Genomic DNA, 18,049 nt, shown 5'->3' with positions numbered 1-18,049 from the left:
TATTTTATTATTTTTTGTGATTTTATTTTAGTGCCAGTGTTGGGGCTTGAACCCAAATGATCACAAACAAGACCATACTAAGGCTACCAGCACAACTATGTTTACTGTAGCATTATTTACCCTAGCTAAGATATGGAACCAACCCAGATGCCCTTCAGTAGATGAATGGATCAAGAAAATGTGGTATATATACACAATGGAATTCTATGCCTCCATCAGAAAGAATGACATCGCCCCATTTGTTAGAAAATGGAAAGACTTGGAAAAAAATATATTAAGTGAAGTAAGCCAGGCCCAAAGAAATATAGGTCCCATGGTTTCCCTTATTTGCAATATCTAGTATATGTATGAGACAAACAGAAACTGTCAGACAAGTTGATGTTAGGCGAAATGAACCCCAAGATAAGGATTCAAATGTTTTTTTTTCTTTCATGCGATTGTTTCCAACATATTTATAAGATGATTTCTGTTGCTTTGTATGTACCTCCCCCAGGGTATAAGCCTGCTTTCACTGTATTTGATGTTGATATAATTTGTGGAGGGGAAGGGAAAAAACAAATCATTTAACTAGGGATACAGGTGGACCCATTGCAACAACGAGATGTACAAGACGTTATGCTGAAAAACGAGCTTTACAACTTTGGCGGGGTGGGGGGTGGTAGGGGGTTTGGGGGAATGGGGGGGTGGAGAGGGGAAGGGATGGTATGGGGAAACAAAGGAGGAGGCAACAATGCTTGATAAGAAATGTACTCACTATCTTGCCCATGTAATTGTAACCCCTCTGTATGGTATTTTCACAATAATAATAATAATAATAATAATAATAATAATAATAATAATAATAATAATAATCTATTTCTGGCTTTTTCTGTTTATATGGTTCTGAGGAATTGAACCCAAGGCTTTATGTTGCTAGCCAAGCACTCTACCACTAGACACATTCCTAGCTCCAAGACTGTTTTATTAAAAAAACAAAACAAAACAAAATACTCTTTCTATTTTAAAGTTCACATAATTGGTATAGTATATTGACGGAGGAGAAACTAATCAAAATAATTTAGTTAAATTATTAAATTATCAAAAGCCTTCAGAATGAGATTTGAAGGTTTGTTAAGAATGGTATCATTGAGTATGATTTTCTCCACATAAAGAATTGTTAAAATATTTCCCCAAATCTGTGAGTCTGTATAATGGAAACTAATGGTGATAAAGCACTTTGGAAACCAAACTTGAGCCTATTATATCTAGCCCAAGGAAAACATCAATTGCTATGTTTGACCCAATTATGTAAAGAATTCTGCTTTTCAGTTTCATACAGTTAAGGACAATACAGTGGTCATACAGCGTGGGTATCTGTTCAATAGTTAATTTGCCATAGCACTTCATCTCCCCATCGGGAATTCTAGAAAGGCTAAAAAAGCAATACATGCACACTAATAATGCATTTCCAAAAGAAGTGCAGCTTTAGTCTTTGCTTAAGTGCTTAAGTAGGTACTTTTAAGTCAACTTAATTGGAAGCTCTTAAGACCAACAATGAATATAGTATTCTACTTTTTTTTTAATTTTTAATTTTTTAAAAATTATCTTCAAGTGGTTATACAAAGGGGTTTCAATTCAATGTGTCAGTTTATTCTACTTGTCAATACCATCTCTGTTTCCTCAAAGACTTTTTGACACATAGAATCTCCTCACTTTTGAGATGAAACTGTTTTACACTTCAGCAGGAGTCTGAAATGGCAAGATAGTTTTCTGGCTTCTACTTATTGCTCCAACTTCTGGCTTAGATAAACTCCACAGAAAATAGCCGGTTGATACACAAATGGGCTCTGCTTCATTTCAAGTCACTGGTTAGTAGTCAATATAATACATTTCACTTATTTGCTATTCCAAATATATTATCTAAGACTACACATCTGCTGGATAGTCTCATGAGGAGGTTATAAATAGCCTCACAGGAGCTACACGAGTCAAATCTGAGCCATTATTATGTTCACCATGTTGAGTTGTTAGTAAGAGACACTATCTGCATCCAAGATCAGTATGAATGGCCCAGTGAAACATCCAGAAAGACATTCCTTAATCTACTTAAGACATGACATGTTAGCAATCAAGTCTGCAGATTCGGGAGTGAATGGGAGTGTAGGATTTCATACTTTCACCACAATCTTTCACTATGAGGGTGACAGGCTGTAAGGAAGTCCTCAAAGGTTAAATGACAAGTTTTAAGTCATCAAAGTTTCCAACTATGCAGTACAGGAATGCCCAATCTGGGATACTCAAGTCATTGAAGGTAAATATTATTAATTTCTTCACCACCATGAAGCTTTCAATGAATTTACTGAGAGAAATAATCATCACCCTCACTTAAGTATGTATACATATTTTTTATCATTCAACTAACGAGAAAAATAACCTACTTTTGCATTTTCCAGGAAAGTGAAAGCATTATAAATTAGAATTTGTTTGTATAATAAAATGATAGTAATATATTTATACTCTCTCAGGAACCACTGAAATTTTAAATACTTTACCCTCATAGAAAAAGTCATGCAAGAATCATGACAGAATTATATGGAGAATGCTCTCCGCTAGAAAGTAATGAGTGTTTATATGGAAGTAGTTGAGTGATACAGTTCCATACCAAGTGGGAAAAGGCATACAAGTAAATATGGTGTACAATGAAGAGGAGTGTTGGCAAAAAAGAAAAACTTTTGTACTTATAAATACAAGAATTGAAGTCAGATCCATCCATTCATTAAGCTACTGACCAGTGGTTTTAAGAACCTCTGTACAGGTTTCCATAGTAATTGCACTAATTTACATTTCTGCCAATAGTGGATGTTCCTTTCTTCCTCCTCAATACCTCACCAGCATCTGTTGTTTGTTTCTTGATGATGAGACATTCTGACTGGGTGAAATGGAACCTCAGTTAGTCTTGCTTTGTATTTCCTTTATGGAGTTGGATAATCCTCATATATTTATTAGTTAGTTGTACTTCTTTAGAGAACTGTCTCTGCAATTCATTTGCATCTTTATTAATCTGATTAGCTTTTCTTTTGGTGTTTACTTTTTAAGCTTTTTATATATAGTGAGCAATAATCCCTTGACACATGAATAGCTCACAAGGATTTTCTCCTGTTCTTCGTGTTTACTCTGGTAATCATTTTATCTGACGTGAAGAAGTTCCTTTGCTAGGATACAATCCCATTTATCCCATTGTTGTTGTTATTTCCTGAGCAACTGGATCTCGATTCAGAAAGTCCTCATCTGTGCCCATATCTTGAGTCAGTTTCTGTATGTTTTCCTCTAGTATTTTCAAATCTTGCAGTACAGTCTTTGATGCATTTGCATTATTTTTTGTACAGAATAAGAAATTCTACACATGACTATCTATTTTTTTTTTTCTCCTGTGCCATTTGTTGAGGAGTCTATCTTTTCTGGTTTTGGTGGCTTTGTTGAGAAGCAACAAAGATCAACATATGGCAAACATATGATCTTACTATACTCTTGGGAACAGATCCAAAGAAATGTAAGTCAGTACACAATGGAGATTTATGCACATCCAATGTTTTTTTACAACACTATTCACAGTAGCCAAGGAACCAGCCTAGATGCCCATCCACAGATGAATGGATAAATAAAATATATTATAGAAGCATTCTGGAGTATTATTTAGCCATAAAGAAGAATAATATTTTATCATCTACAGGAAGACGAATTGAACTGAAAACAATCATGTTAAAGGAAATAAGCCAGATTCAGAAAGATAAATACTACATGCGCTCTTCTCATATGCAGAAACCAGATCCAAAAAAGAATCAACAAATATTAACATCACAGGGGAACTATATTGGGGGAGAGGCCAGTGAGAGTTTGGAGGGGTTAATTTGGGTACAATGGAGCCTATGATCCAAATACATTCATAATGAAAAAAAATCATAATGAAACACATTTTTAAAATTTATAAGGAAGTTAAAAGGAGGATTAGAGAGACTAGTAGAGGTAATGAATAAGATCAAAGAATGCTATAGCCATGAATGGGAAATCACAATGAAATCTCAGTGTACACTTAGTATATGCTAAGGGAATTATTTTAAATGCTTTACACCTCTTTTGGGGGCATGTGGAGTGGCCATGATGGTCAGTGGGTACTTCTGGTGTGCAGTGGTGAGGTTTTGCAGGGTTCTTTCTGTCCTAGACAAAATTCAATTGACATGACAGGACTGTAGGGCATCATCCAACTGTCAACAACTCCTGCACCCAGCTTTGTCCATTTTGATAGAGTGTGTTTTGGGTGGTTATTCCTACAAGAGTTAGCTAATTTTTATTTCTGTTCTCATAAACAGACATATCTGCTCTCATTGATACAGAATAAGAGTTAGTATGAGATGTAGTGTCTACTTTTTCTTCTACTCCTTTGAGTTGCATGCATTTTTAGTTGAATTATCTGATCTGTTTATTATAAGTAAGTACAGGAATTTATCTCCCTTTCTGTCAGGCTCACTGTCTTGCAAATTAAAATACATTAGGAATTCATTAGGAATTCTAATGTCCGTTTACTCTCCATGATGTTAGAATGAACGTGCTGTATTAGTTTGTGTTCATCTTGAGGTTCTGCATGAGAAGCCAGATCTCTAGTTCAGAAGTTTTCTGTTTGGGCCTCATCAGAAACCTTCTAGGCTTTGTTGGCTGTGTAGTTTTGGCCACAACTGCTTAATTCTGACATTGTCTTTTGAAAGGGATGATAGAAAAGTTGGAAATTCATGCGGTTAGTTTAGCACTCTACTTTTATCTAGAAACACAGACAGAGAGAAGCTTCAGTCTCTGATAATTGGTTTGCCTATTTCAGCACAAGATTCTCTTTTGAGTTTTTCCATTATATACATCAACCACCCTACTCAGAGATGACTTAGTTTGTTTGTATTGTTCAGCTTCTGCAGGGAAAGTCCCAGCAAATCATTTACCTTTCCCCCACATTCAGTTGAAAGCAATTCTCTACCTGTGGGACCTGTGGCGTGCACAATTCCAACCCAATCAGATTTGTACATCGTTCTTAGTATCATTTGTCTTTGCAATATTTGTTCTTATCTTGCCCTTGCTGCATCCTCTCTTCAGGTGTTTTGCTTACAATTTTCTAAATTCTCTAGCAATAACTTAACTCTTATATTTAAGGTTTTAATTTTTATGTTGTTTGTACAATTTTCATTGGCAGACTATCTCAAAACCCTAAAAGTTTATACAAGATCAACAGTAAAGTCTTCATTGGATCTTCCTTTTGGTAGTTTACCCATTCTTTTACCTGGTTGCTTGGAAATAATTGATCCAGCAGTAATTTTGATTTTAATCTTTGCATAGTTTATTATTATTATTAATTAATTAATTATGTGCCAGTCCTGGAGCTTTAATTCAGAGTTTGGGCACTGTTCTTGAGCTTTTTGGATCAAGGCTAACACTCTACTACTTGAGCCAGCTTTTCAGTGGTTAATTGAAGATAAGAGACCCATAGACTTTCCTGTGGGGGTTGGTTTCAAACCTTGATCCCAGATCTTAACCTGTAACTAGGATTACAGGCATGGGCCACCATTGCTGGCAATTTTTTTTAATATGTACAACTAATGACTAATTCCTCTAATAATAACACCCAGGTTCCAATCTCTTTATAGTTGTTCTGAACATTTTAAACTATGACATATTTTTTTTTACATAACTGCAACTACCTCCTTCTAGTCACCATTGCTTACATGGCATAGCTAAACTTGGAGAACAATCTCTATAATCCCAGCTAAACTGGAGGGGAAACAGGAGAACTGTAGCCTAAGGCAAGACCAGGCAAAAGTAGGAGATCCTATATAAAAAAACAAACAAACAAACAAACTAAAAGCAAAACCGGGTAAGGGTATAGTTCAAGTGGTAAAATCCTGTCTAGCAACATGAAGTAAGTCCTGAATTTGATCCTTAGCAGAGAGAGAGAGAGAGGAGAGGGAGAGAGAAGAAAGAAAGAGAGAAAGAAAGAAAGAGTAAGAGAAAACAAAAAAAAAAAGAACAAATGTGGCTTTACAGGAAAAATAGTTGAATAAATTTTCTGGCATGTTTCCTCAATGTTTGCTATAACATGAGTGTTTTCCCTTTGGGTCAACCAGAATAATTTTCTTTTCATACAGCAGTTAATCTAGCTTTGTTATAATACTGTTATCAATTTTCATTCTAAATAATATTATATGTTGAATCAATTCAATAACACTTTTATCAATCTTCATTCTAAATAATATTATATGTTGAATCAATTCTTTCCTTCTGTATTCATTCTCTGCTAAAGAAGATACTTTTTTTATAGTTTCATCTGTATTTAGAAGGAGTCCTTTTATGTATCCCAATCTGACCACAAACTTTATGACCTCCTCTCATAGCATTTTGAGTACACAGGTGCCACCATGCCCAGCAAAAATGCATTTTAATAGGGCTGGGAAGGTGGCTCAGTGGTAGAGTGCTTGCTTGCATTCATGAGGCTTCAATTCCTCAGCACCACATAAGCTGAAAAAGCTGGAAGTGGTGTTGTGGCTCAAGTGGTAGAGTGCTAGTCTTGAGCTGAAGAGCTGAGGGACAGCGCCAAGACCCAGAGTTCAGGCCCCATGACTGACCAAAAAAAAAACATGTATTTTAATCAATTTCTAAGTGAATCTTAAATAATCCAGTAGAAGGTACTAGAAGGTATCAAGTACTATTCGTGTGTAGGAGTGTGTCTGTCTGGGTATCTGTGCATTTAGAATGATATAACTATTAGTAACAGAGCACTCTAGTAACAGTAGTTTAAATAAAGGAAGGTTTTATGTTAACCCACAAGGAATCTGGAGGTCAAACTTTTTTTCTCTTCTATCCATCCACATCATCCATGCTATTGTTCTCCAGATGATTATAATCATATCTTCCCACCCACAAAGGGTCTGGGGAAGAGAAGGAAATAGTGGTGATGCAAATATCTTTCCAGTACACGGCTCTTTTATCTACAATTAGCAAATTATTTGTAAGTACTTGCCCCACCCCACATACAAAGAGATCTCTTTATGTTTGGACAGACTTGGTCCCATGCTTGTCCCCCCCCCCCCCCCCCAAGCAGACTAATGGGAATGGAATTAGCAGTGGCTTAGACAACCTTTAGTTTATTAGGTTGGTCTGGCTATATTATTTCCTGCACAATCCTTGAGTCTTTATTACAGAAATGAGGGAATTAAGTATCGAACCTATTAGTGGACAGCAGCTTCATTACCAAGACCACAGAGACTTAAGCCATTACTTTTTATATTCATGGAAGGGGAAAAGAAAAAGAAGTTAGTCTTTCATCTTCTCCCTTTCTGCCTTGGTTTTATAAATAAAGAAAAAGAAGTTCAGTGGACTTTTTCATAAAGTAGAATCATATTAACTATAAATCCATGTGAAAAATCTGATCCAACATCCTTAGTGACTGGATTTTGCCATCAGTTAGTCTGAGGTCTTGGATATATCACTAAGACTTTCCCCAGCTAGAAAGTTAAAAAAGAAAAAAAAGGACTGGATTAGGAAACTTTCTCATAGCAATCATTTCAGATTAAAGTTAACTGTATTCCCAGTCTTCATGACTCAGCCAAGCCTTTGCATGCTATCAATCCCAAAAGCTAAGGGGGGGTTCCAAGAGTATTGACTTTCAGAGTGGGAGAGTATCCTGTAGTTGCAAGCTCACAGTTCACATGGAAGTTCTGAGTAACAAAAGTGCACTCTGACATTTTTCTTTTTGGTGAATCCACAGGGAAGAATGCTTTGCAGTCAGTCATGCCAGAAGTATTACTAAGTGGTCTGTGGAGAGATCAGTTCTGAGGTAAAAGTAAATCCACCAAGATGCTCAGCTAACTACATTTAAATAGATTTCTTTATCACAGGATTTCTTAGAGAATTTACATTGCTAAAGTGTATTGTGCCATCTCCAAAAGATATCTATTGTTCTTACCCAACTTTAATTTCATCATGAATCTTTTTTGGGGGGTCTAGAGCATTTACTGATTTCTCCTTTTAAAAAATAATGACATTGCCTATCATTTCTATGGATTTGGTGAAAATGAAAAAAAAGCATCTTTTACTTATAAGAAAACCCTTCCTAACAAAGGGTGAAATAAATGCAGCTGTGGTACTTACTAGACACTCATGAAAAAGCAAGGGAAGGGGTGAGATTGTCCAAAAAGAAATGCATTCATTACCTGGCTTACTGTAACCCCTCTGTACATCACCTTTATAATAACAATAAAAAGGAAAAAGAAAACCCTCCTTCTCAACTCAGTTCATGTAAGATGCCAAGTCAGTAACACTATTCTAGAAATAGAAAACAATATGTTAAATATATGGATGAAGTATACCACACATATTAAAGATTATTAAATGGTATAACAATATCTTCGTGTTATAAAGACACAACACAGGCTATGTACTTTCTAATTCTTATTAACTTGGATTCTTAAATAACTTATTTATCAATAATAAATTCTTCCTTTGTAAAAGAAAACTTTTTAGACTGAAAGTTCAGAAAAATATACTTGAAGGAATACTAGTTTAAGCTATTTTTTCCCAAGTATGTTGTGATAAATTGTAGGTATACTTAATCTCATTTAGGAGAATGAACAGCATGGCAGTGCACAACTACAATCCCAGAAGAAGTGAAAGGAGTACCAGCTTGACCTACATAATGAGAACTTGTCTGACAATAAATAACAAAGACATACAATAGGGGAAGGTAACAGTAGAACATAGCAAGGAATTTCTTAGGCCTCATCAAAATGAGCCAATCAGATTCAGAAGTAATCACTGTAGGAGCTAAATGGCATAAAAATAGCAGTAAGTCTCCATCTTTTTTTAATCCTGCTAGTAATGGACTGAATTATCTTTTGGAATAACTAACTGACTGCCTGAATCAGCAGAAATGGCAGCATCCAGTGACACAGGAAAGCATATAGAGAAAAAGAGCAAAAGGCAACTAGTTTCTTTTTTTATCATTTCTTTGGGGGAAAGCACCCAAACACAAACAAGCAAAATTTTACAGAATATCTGTCATAAGAAAGATTTCCCACGGGCAAACAAGTTATGTCTTCCAGTGAGCATAGCATATAGTCATGTAAATGTTCTCTAAATCCAGAAGATGCCAAAAATCAGGAAAGCTGGGAAGAAAAAAAAATCAAGAGATATCTCTGTCCTAAGGACAGATTGTAAATAACCACATACAAGATGATGAAATATTTGGTAAACAAATATTTTTGTTTACTCTTTCATGAAGCCCTACCAACTAGTGGTTACATGGGAAAAAGCAAAACAAAACAAAACTCAGGGTTAGTCATGTTGAATGATTGGCCAAGTCCTGGTGATAATGTATATGTACGTCCTAGATAGGTAAAAGGAGACATCAAAGATTAGCAAAGAAACCACAATGAACTGGTGGTTAGACACACCCAGTTTGTCTTTGGAATGATGGTATTTGCCATTTAACAGTGAGGGTAAGATCTGAGTATCATGGTTCAAAGCTAGCCTGAAAGGAAAGTCCATGAGACATGTCCAGTGAAGTACCAAAAACCAGATATGGAGCTGTGGCTCAAGTGGTAGAGCACCATCCTTGAGTTAAAAGGCTAAAGGGCAGTGCCCTGACCTGAGTTCAAGCACCAGTACCAGTAACAACAACAAAACCAAAATCTTTAAGGCGGGCTGATGGCTCACACTTGTCCTCCTAGCTACTCAGAAGGCTGAGCCAGCCCGTGCAGGAAGTTCTGTGAAACTCTTATCTTCAATTAAGTACCTCCCAAAAGCTGTAAGAGGAAGTATGGCTCAAGTGGTAGGGAGCTAACTTGAGCAAAAAAGCTCAGCAAAAGGATCCAAGGGCTGAGTTCAAGCCCCAGGACGAACACACAACAAAATAAAAATAGTAGTTTGTAGCTTTTCCAAAACTACCTGACTAGACAACATTGCCATCTAGTGGTCTAAACGTACTACATCTGCCACTTTTGGGGTGGGAGCTGGGGTCCCAAAAGGACTCTTAAGCCAAGTGCCCACTATGTGTGATGTTTACAGTGGTCCGGGAAGCTACACCAAACTCACCCAGAGCAAGATCGCACTGACTTTCAGTTACAGAGACTATGTGAGGCTCAAAGCTTTAGTAGTTTCACCAAGAAAAGACTAAAAACAAAAACCAAGAAAACAAAAACAAACACTATCATCATTGAAACAAGCTTTTGATTTGCCTTGCAATTTTTTTGACCTTTTTGGTTTTCCCTTTTCACCCCTTTGTTTACCCACTTGACTGAAATATTTTCCACATATTCTCTTCTCTTTACAATCAGGATGTATCACCACTACTAGATGAAGAGGTATCATTCATCAATGAAGGTCAATTACACAACAGGAAGTCAATCTAAGTTTTAAAGGAAACCCAGAATCTGTTCTACCTGGGTAAGCCAAAGGTTGGCAATGGTCTTAAGATGAATATATAAAGTATAGAGCTTCTAATGTTGGAGCAGGAAACAACCAATCCAGTATTCGAAAGAGAAATATCCTAGCAAACATCCCTTGGGGCCTCTTCTTTGGTTGAAATCAGACACTCATGGCTTCTGATTGGCTTATGAGCTTGGCATCTGCAACCAAAACACCTGTGGAAAGTTCCATCCACATGCTAAAAAGAGCGTGGAAAGACTTGGCATAAGATCTACATGTCCAGTGGACCTTCTGGACCACTTCCAGAATAATACTCATGAATTCCCGTTAATCTCCATTGTGACTATACATGGTTTACATCATGAAGGATACATAAATACTGACAAAGCAGCCATTAAATCTTTTTCAAGCCTTCAAAGAAAACAATGAAAGTTAGAAATATGTACCATTTTAGATTCATTTGAATACAGGAACAGTGGAAAAACTGAAAGAGGCAATTTCCAGAAACCCAAATATGTACCTATCCAAAATTTGCATCCCAGGCTGAGGTATGCCTACGCAAATGGATCTAAGTTCAAATTCCTGTTAGAAAAATTCTGGAATACACTTACTTCCCATATGCAAACTTAGGAGAGCAGCTGTCAGCTCTTACCTATAATAAAAAGGATCTCCACTGCGATGTCACTGACTGTCGTGCTCCGAGTTGTGGACAGGTCATCATTGCCAATGAAACAAACGTTGTAAGGGACAGTCACGGCTACATAAAACGTTGCCAACAAAATAAGCCAGTCCCAGCCAGCTTTAAAAGTGCTAAAATGCAAAAGAATGAATTTGGACTTTTTTGCATCAGAAACTTTATATTCTGGAAATGCTGGTTTGTCAACAAAAACATTCTGTGCAGAAAGACAAAAAGAAGAGAAGGAGGAAAAGAAATACATTAGAAGCAAGGCTCAGAGAGGCTTAAACATTACATTTCTGGGAGACGGCTCATTTGTGCATAGAGTGTCAATAAATTTTGCAAGACTTTTAAGACTCGATATGGACATCCAACCATGTGCTGCCTAACTATATTTCAGTTGAAGAAGGACCTCTTATACAATGGTGACCACATTGGAAAGGCTGACCAATTATACCACTCATTTGTGCTGATGTTAATGTAAGCCAATTTATTAGATTAACAGTCATGTAAAGGTCTGGCCCACACATTGAGATGTACAGTAGATGAACTTTGAAAATTACAATAACAACAGTGTTGTTGGTTTACACAATTACTCCATACACTGTTATTTTAGAGTTATTTGAAGCATCTCAACCAGCAGCAGCCTTCGACATCTCCTGTTTATCTCTCTATTGATTTGTCAGGCAGTCAGTTTGATTAATTGACCTGCACTATCTAGGCTTGTTGAAGTGCATCCTGTAGTATTCACAGAAGGATGAAATAATCTAAGCTACAATGCTCAGAATGTCTTGCTGCTACAATGTAGCATGTGACTGTTCTAAAATTGAGCAGAGATCTTTCTTGTGAATAACAGGTATGTTCAGAGTTTTGTTATGAATGTGGAGTGAGTAATCTAGATTTCACTCATTAAAAAACAAGCAGATCATTGTTTTAAATGTCACCCAAAAATAGCTAGAGTTGCTCGTATAACCCTACACACATCAGAAACATGAAACTATGTCTCTATGCTTTGATTCTGCGAGGACAATCTGATGACAGTCATTGTCTAGAGTATATTTGACCTGAGATTTGCTGAAATCAGCAAAGGTAGTTTATTTGCTTTCTTAGAAAGGATAGAGATGACCAACATTCTATTCTAAATAGCTGTTTACATTCTTTCAAAATATAACCAGGTTGTATATGCTGTTTTCATTATGTTGGCTAGTGAAGTTTCCTAGTTTATTATCTTCATGAAGAGTTTATTATCTTTATGAACAGTAATGCATTCAGACACTGGCCAGACTTTGGTTCCAGGGTAAGGCAAGAAATAGTTAATTAAGGGTTATTATTTGGGTCATTGAAAGAGGAAGGCCATGTTCATTGTATAGCTGATGAAATGCAGAAGAATAGCTGGAGTTTTTGATAACTGCAAAAGCTTTTTACTTTGAAAGCAGTCCAAATTGATGAACAATTCCCTTATTGCCAGGACACAAAGGCAGGCCCTACAATGGTGTGTGTGGAAATTTGACAAGCCTGTAACTAGATACTTTCAGACCTTGCTTTGACCTCAATTAATGAGAAATGCAAGATAGGTAATGAAAACTTAAATTTGAAAGTGAAGTTGAATGAACAGACTAGCTTAAAGTTCTGGAATACATATTACTTTCAGGTCACAGTGTTGTTTTCTTGTCTTGGTTATTGAGAGAAAGACCAATAATGTGGTATGTTCAGGGAACCCAAAAGTATCTGAGACTTTGTGAAACATCAAGAGAGAGCAGGAAGAATTGATTTTTAGCCATGACTATCCATGTCTAAATAGTCATGCTAAATGTCTGGTAGACCAAACATGTTTCCCTTTCCTGTTAATATTCTTACTCAACCCATGTAGGCATTTCATCATGCCAATTCTTCATGATAAACCCGTATTTTGCTTCTTCTAATTGGTTTGTTGGTATCCAATGAATTACTGAATCTATATTCCACACTGATCCCAATAAAAAAGACCTGCTACTTTTACTCCAGTCTGATTCTGAGGGTTAAGTTACAAAGTGGATTTTAACATAAAACTAAGAAGAGGAGATGAAGTCCTGAATTGAACTTACAAAAGTCAGGCAGGAACATGGCAGAGAACATTATGATATTCATCTCCTCAAAATCAGTGAGTACTGCCACTTATATTTATAGCTCATACATTTTCCTAAATATTTACCACAATAAGAAATGATCAGAGACATCAGGAACAACACATTTTTCAGTCTAAGTAATTTTAATAAGGTGAAAGTTAAGTTTTACCTTATTCAAGGGGAGAGGCCAGGTCTAGGGTAAGGGTTGGGAACTACTGCTCTAATGAACCTTAGCTATCTCCACCACTCAGAAAATGAAATACACAATTTCACTTATGTAGGCCACTTAAAGCATATTATTTAATATTCTCATATTATTATTAAATCATATTCTTGATTATACTGAGAATTCAGTTCAGCTCAGGTACATCTTAACTTTTGAAATGTTCACTAAAGTCTTGCACACATCCTTATGTAATCAACTGGGTGGAAAAAAATGTGTTTTTCTTTCTTCTTCAGAGTTTGAAGCCTATGTACCTGTCCCATAAAACTATCTCAGAGGAGAAGTAAGGTGAGGAGATTTGTGTCTACATTGTGTCAGAAGATTTAAGGCTGAGTCCCACGGTGTCTCCTCCTGCTTTAGAAATTTTAAGTAAGTTGGTAAGTTGGTTTCTGCAAATTGTTAAAATGAGACTAAGAAAAATGTGCTGGCTTGCTGTAAGAACCAAATAACATAAGCAAAAGCAACTTTTAGTGGTATTTTTAAACAGCTAGGGGCTGTAATTCTGGTGTGTGTGTCCATGTTGCTATCATCAGAATTTCCCATCCCCAAAAGATGATTTAGCCAGTAATTTATCCAGAGTATTTTCTCCCTTTCCTTCTCTTTTTGTTCTGTGCGCTTTAGCCGTTCTCCTTTGCTCTCCTGGAAAACAGTTGGAGACAGGACTAGTCAGTCCTGATTCTACAATTGGCTTTACAAGTAAGATTTACCTGTCCCAGCAGAGTCCCTGTGTCGATGCAACATTCTTGAATACTGTATTGTATATTATTTTAATACTCCACCCTGATGTTTATACTTCCTCTATGAAAGGCAATTAGGCAATTAGCTGAGCAGTGGGAGTTACGAATTTTTTAATCAGAATTTTAAGTGGTGTTTTGTACTTCGTTAAATCGAAAGGGAAAAGCAGAAAGCTTAGCAAATGCATCGGATAGCTCACTAATAGTTGGGATATTTAAATGATTCAGTACAAACCTAGAAGATCCTGTCAGCTTTCTGCATAATAGGATCTCTGGATGGCATTTATAAAGGTGCTTTGCTGGTTGGATTGCATGGAATCCTGTTCAGATGTAGTTACCTTTGTTTCTTCCTAGAACTTGTTTGCTTTCACCAAGGCTGACTTAGTAACATAAGGGAACCAGGGGTAGGATTCAGAGAGGGAGTGACATGTGATGTTGTCTTTCCCTGGATTCTCAGGAATCAATAAGTAGGTCCACCTAGAAAACCTTCATATTAGGCAGGGCAAAGATAATACATTATATAACTCTCCATAGTGGTTCGTGGCTGACCAAAAAGGGCATGGAGATGGTCCATAAATATAATTGGATTAAAATATTTTATTCTGCTTTCCAGGACCAGGCTTGCAACATCTGTATTTGTATTTGTTCTCTCTCTCTCTCTCTCTCTCTCTCTCTCTCTCTCTCTCTCTCTCTCTCTCTCTCTCTCTCTCTCTCTCTCTCTCTGCACTAAAATTAGAGAAACAGATGCTTTCTGTGCCTGATGAAAGACCTGTTTTATCGAAATTATCTGTATGTAAGATAACAGTACCAGAAATTATTGGATTAAAGTAAATTTCCAAAGAATCCTTTGTAATCCTTAACTCTCAGACATCTGGATTTGGGACCAATTTTAAAGTAGTTCTGATTGTTTGATGTGACTGATGCTAATAGCATTGGTGAGGTAGACCAGGTATTCACGTTCCTGTTCCTAGTCACAACTGCTCTCACTCCCCATTTGCTCTGATGATTCCACAAGGTAAACTAATGACATTAATATCATTCAAAATGTTAGCTTTTTGAAGCCAGGCGCCAGTGGCTCACACCTGTAATCCTAGATACTGAAGAGGCTGAGATATGAGGATCACAGTTCAAAGCCAGCCCCAGGCTGGAAAGTCCCTGAAACTCTTATCTCCAATAAACCACCAGAAAACTGGAAGTGGTGCTGTGGCTCAAGCAGCAGAGTGCTCGCCTTGAGCTGAAGAGCGCAGGGACAGCACCCAAGCCCAGAGTTCAAGCCCCACCATTGACAAAAAAAAAAAAAGAAAAAAGAAAAAAAAGCTAGCTTTGGACATCTACAACTAAATAGGCCTTGATCTGGAAATCTTCATGAAAGTAAAGTCCTTATTTAAAACAAAATTTTTTTTTCCATAGGGATAGACAGGGATAGGGAACTTGACGGTAATTTACTAAAAGCACAACCTTTTAAGGAACTGTGAAAGGGATGGCATGTAATTTCAGAGTTATGGTGTGGGGGATTACCAACTGCATTCTGTACATAATATGAACTTCTAAATGAAGTAATGAATTTTTGTTCATAAAGGGCAAAATAGTTGCAACTACAAATAAATTCAAGGAATTTAAACCTACAAACTCTGAATGTATAATGTGACTTGCCACATCCATTCTTTCATACAGCGCAGCCAGTATGTCCTGATTTGCAGGGTCTGTCGTTCCATGTATTACTGCACTGCAATAATACTCTAATCTCTGGGCTGTGATAACAGCATGATTAAGAACTTTTATTTTACAATGCCTTATGACCACTGGCCTTTCTCAGCTCATTCTCTATAAGCAAGCACAAGCCATAGTAGAAAAAAAAATAATCTAAGAGAGCCAATAAATGAATAATTGGAGCTGTTCTTTAGTGAATCCAGCATGACCATCAAGGGAAACTCTAGCATTCACCATGTGTACACATTCCACCTACATTATTTATTTTCAATTTGTTCTTTTCTCTTCTTTGCAGGTGTCCAGAGATGTGATAAAGGACCGCTCGGCTCCTTCTCCGGGCTGACTCAAAGTGGGTGCCTGCTCTCGACCTTCCTTTGGCTTTGTCTGGGGGAAGTGAAAGAAAACTCATTAGATGCCAACAAATGCATCATTTCATCTCAGGAATGTCACGTTGTGATAGTTTACTCTCAAAATCACATGGTGGCTATCTGTTGCAGAGCTCCTAGTAATCTTTAAGTGTAGCATATTTTAATCCATATATTTCATCATTACATTAACTGAATTTGTTTTTTAAAGTAAAACATACATAAGAATGGAGGAACATTTCAGCTCATTCAAGAAGGCATTAAGGAACATTGGTTTCCCTTTCTTGGGATTCCCACATTTCTATCTCTTATTCTACTCACCATGAGAAAATTTCTTTCAGAAAAGTTTTGAAATATGTTATAACCACATTTATAATTGTTTATATTTGTATAATGGAATCTACAATAAATACTATTTATTTATTTATTTATATTTGGTTCTGGGGCTTGAACTCTGGACCTGGGTGCTGTCCCTGAGCTTTTGTGTTCAAGGTTAGCACTTTACCACTTGAGCACAGCACCACTTGTGGCTTTTTCTGAGTAGTTGATTGGAGATAAGAGTCTTTTGGAATTTTCTGCTTGGGCTTGCTTTGAACTGTGATCCTTGATCTCAGCCTCCTGGATAGCTAGGATTACAGGCGTGAGCCATTGACCCGTAGCTATAAGCACCAATTTTTAACCTCAAAATAACTTGCAAGTCATTCCAAATGTATACATTGTAATTCTTTCCTGTCCACGTCATTGGCTAAGAGCTTCCATATCAAGAATCTGATTAGCCTTTTCAGTTTAGAATTTATCATGCATATTTAGGATTATCAAGGAGTATAAAAAATAACTTGTGTAGATAATCCTGCAGTGAAAATTCTTGAATTTAAAGCTTTACATGTGTGCCAACATACCAACAAATAAGTTACCAGAGAAGATTATGTGTAAATACATACAGAGTTTTGTATTAACATTCTAAATTTAATTAAAGCAATTTAACAAGTAAAGCAAGTGAATGGATAGCCTACTTTATCATACATAGCTAAATTACAAAATATCACCAGAATGGAATCTAACATTTTGAATGTTGAGAAATAACAAACTATAGTTTGGATTTACCTTTTAAATTCATAAATAATGGGTGAGCACATCTTTAAATATTTAGTGTTCATTTGCATTGAATTTTCAGAAGTCATTATTTTTGCCAATTATAAAATATGGTACTTTAAATTTGATTTATAATAGTTATTCATGTACTAATTACTATTTTCTTGTCATCTGTGCTGTCAAAAATAACTCCAATTATTTTACTTGACTTTGTGCTTTGCATTCTAAACATTTAAAAGTTTTATGTTTTCACACTTATCTGCCTTTTAAAAGATTATATCTGCATAGCTCAATTTTTTCACTTAAAATATGTTTAATAATCTAAACATTTCTTCTGATATCACTGTCTTTACATTCAAATGTTTAGACATCTAAGTCCAATTCTGAGCTCATAAAATGATGTACGAATCTAACTAGTTTATTTCTTTCTACAGTGTCATTGTCCAATAAAAATAAAGTGTTATACTACTTCAAGAAATATTTAGTCTGTCTTTGGTTAACTGGTCAATACACCATCTTATTCTCAATAAATTGTATCTGTATTTTAAAGTGCCCAAGCCCAGAGTTCAAGCCCAACAACCGACAAAAAGAAATTCAACAATTGAGTCCCATTATTTATTTCATCATTAAATTATCTTTAGCATTACAAACTCTTTCTCATTCACAAAAATAATTAGGTTTGGTGGTTATGCTGGGAAAGCCATGAA

General features: G+C 36.2%; 1 protein-coding gene across 1 annotated transcript in view; it reads right to left on the bottom strand.

Moving 5' to 3' along the window:
- Positions 1–18,049, bottom strand: part of Kcnh8 (potassium voltage-gated channel subfamily H member 8) — a 390,818-nt gene that overhangs the window by 166,995 nt on the left and 205,774 nt on the right. Inside the window, exons 4-5 of the mRNA XM_070018387.1 lie at positions 16,142–16,269; positions 11,090–11,330 (exon numbers count right to left, since the gene is read on the bottom strand). Coding sequence (XP_069874488.1) covers positions 11,090–11,330; positions 16,142–16,269 — 369 coding nt within the window. The remainder of the gene's footprint in view (positions 1–11,089; positions 11,331–16,141; positions 16,270–18,049) is intronic.

This window comes from Dipodomys merriami, unplaced genomic scaffold (assembly GCF_024711535.1).
Source record: "Dipodomys merriami isolate MVZ:Mamm:240054 unplaced genomic scaffold, mDipMer1.0.p SCAF_13, whole genome shotgun sequence".
In the NCBI taxonomy this organism is placed as follows: Eukaryota; Metazoa; Chordata; class Mammalia; order Rodentia; family Heteromyidae; genus Dipodomys; species Dipodomys merriami.
The sequence above is the reverse complement of the archived record's forward strand: the minus strand, read 5'-3'. Positions and strand labels throughout refer to the sequence as shown.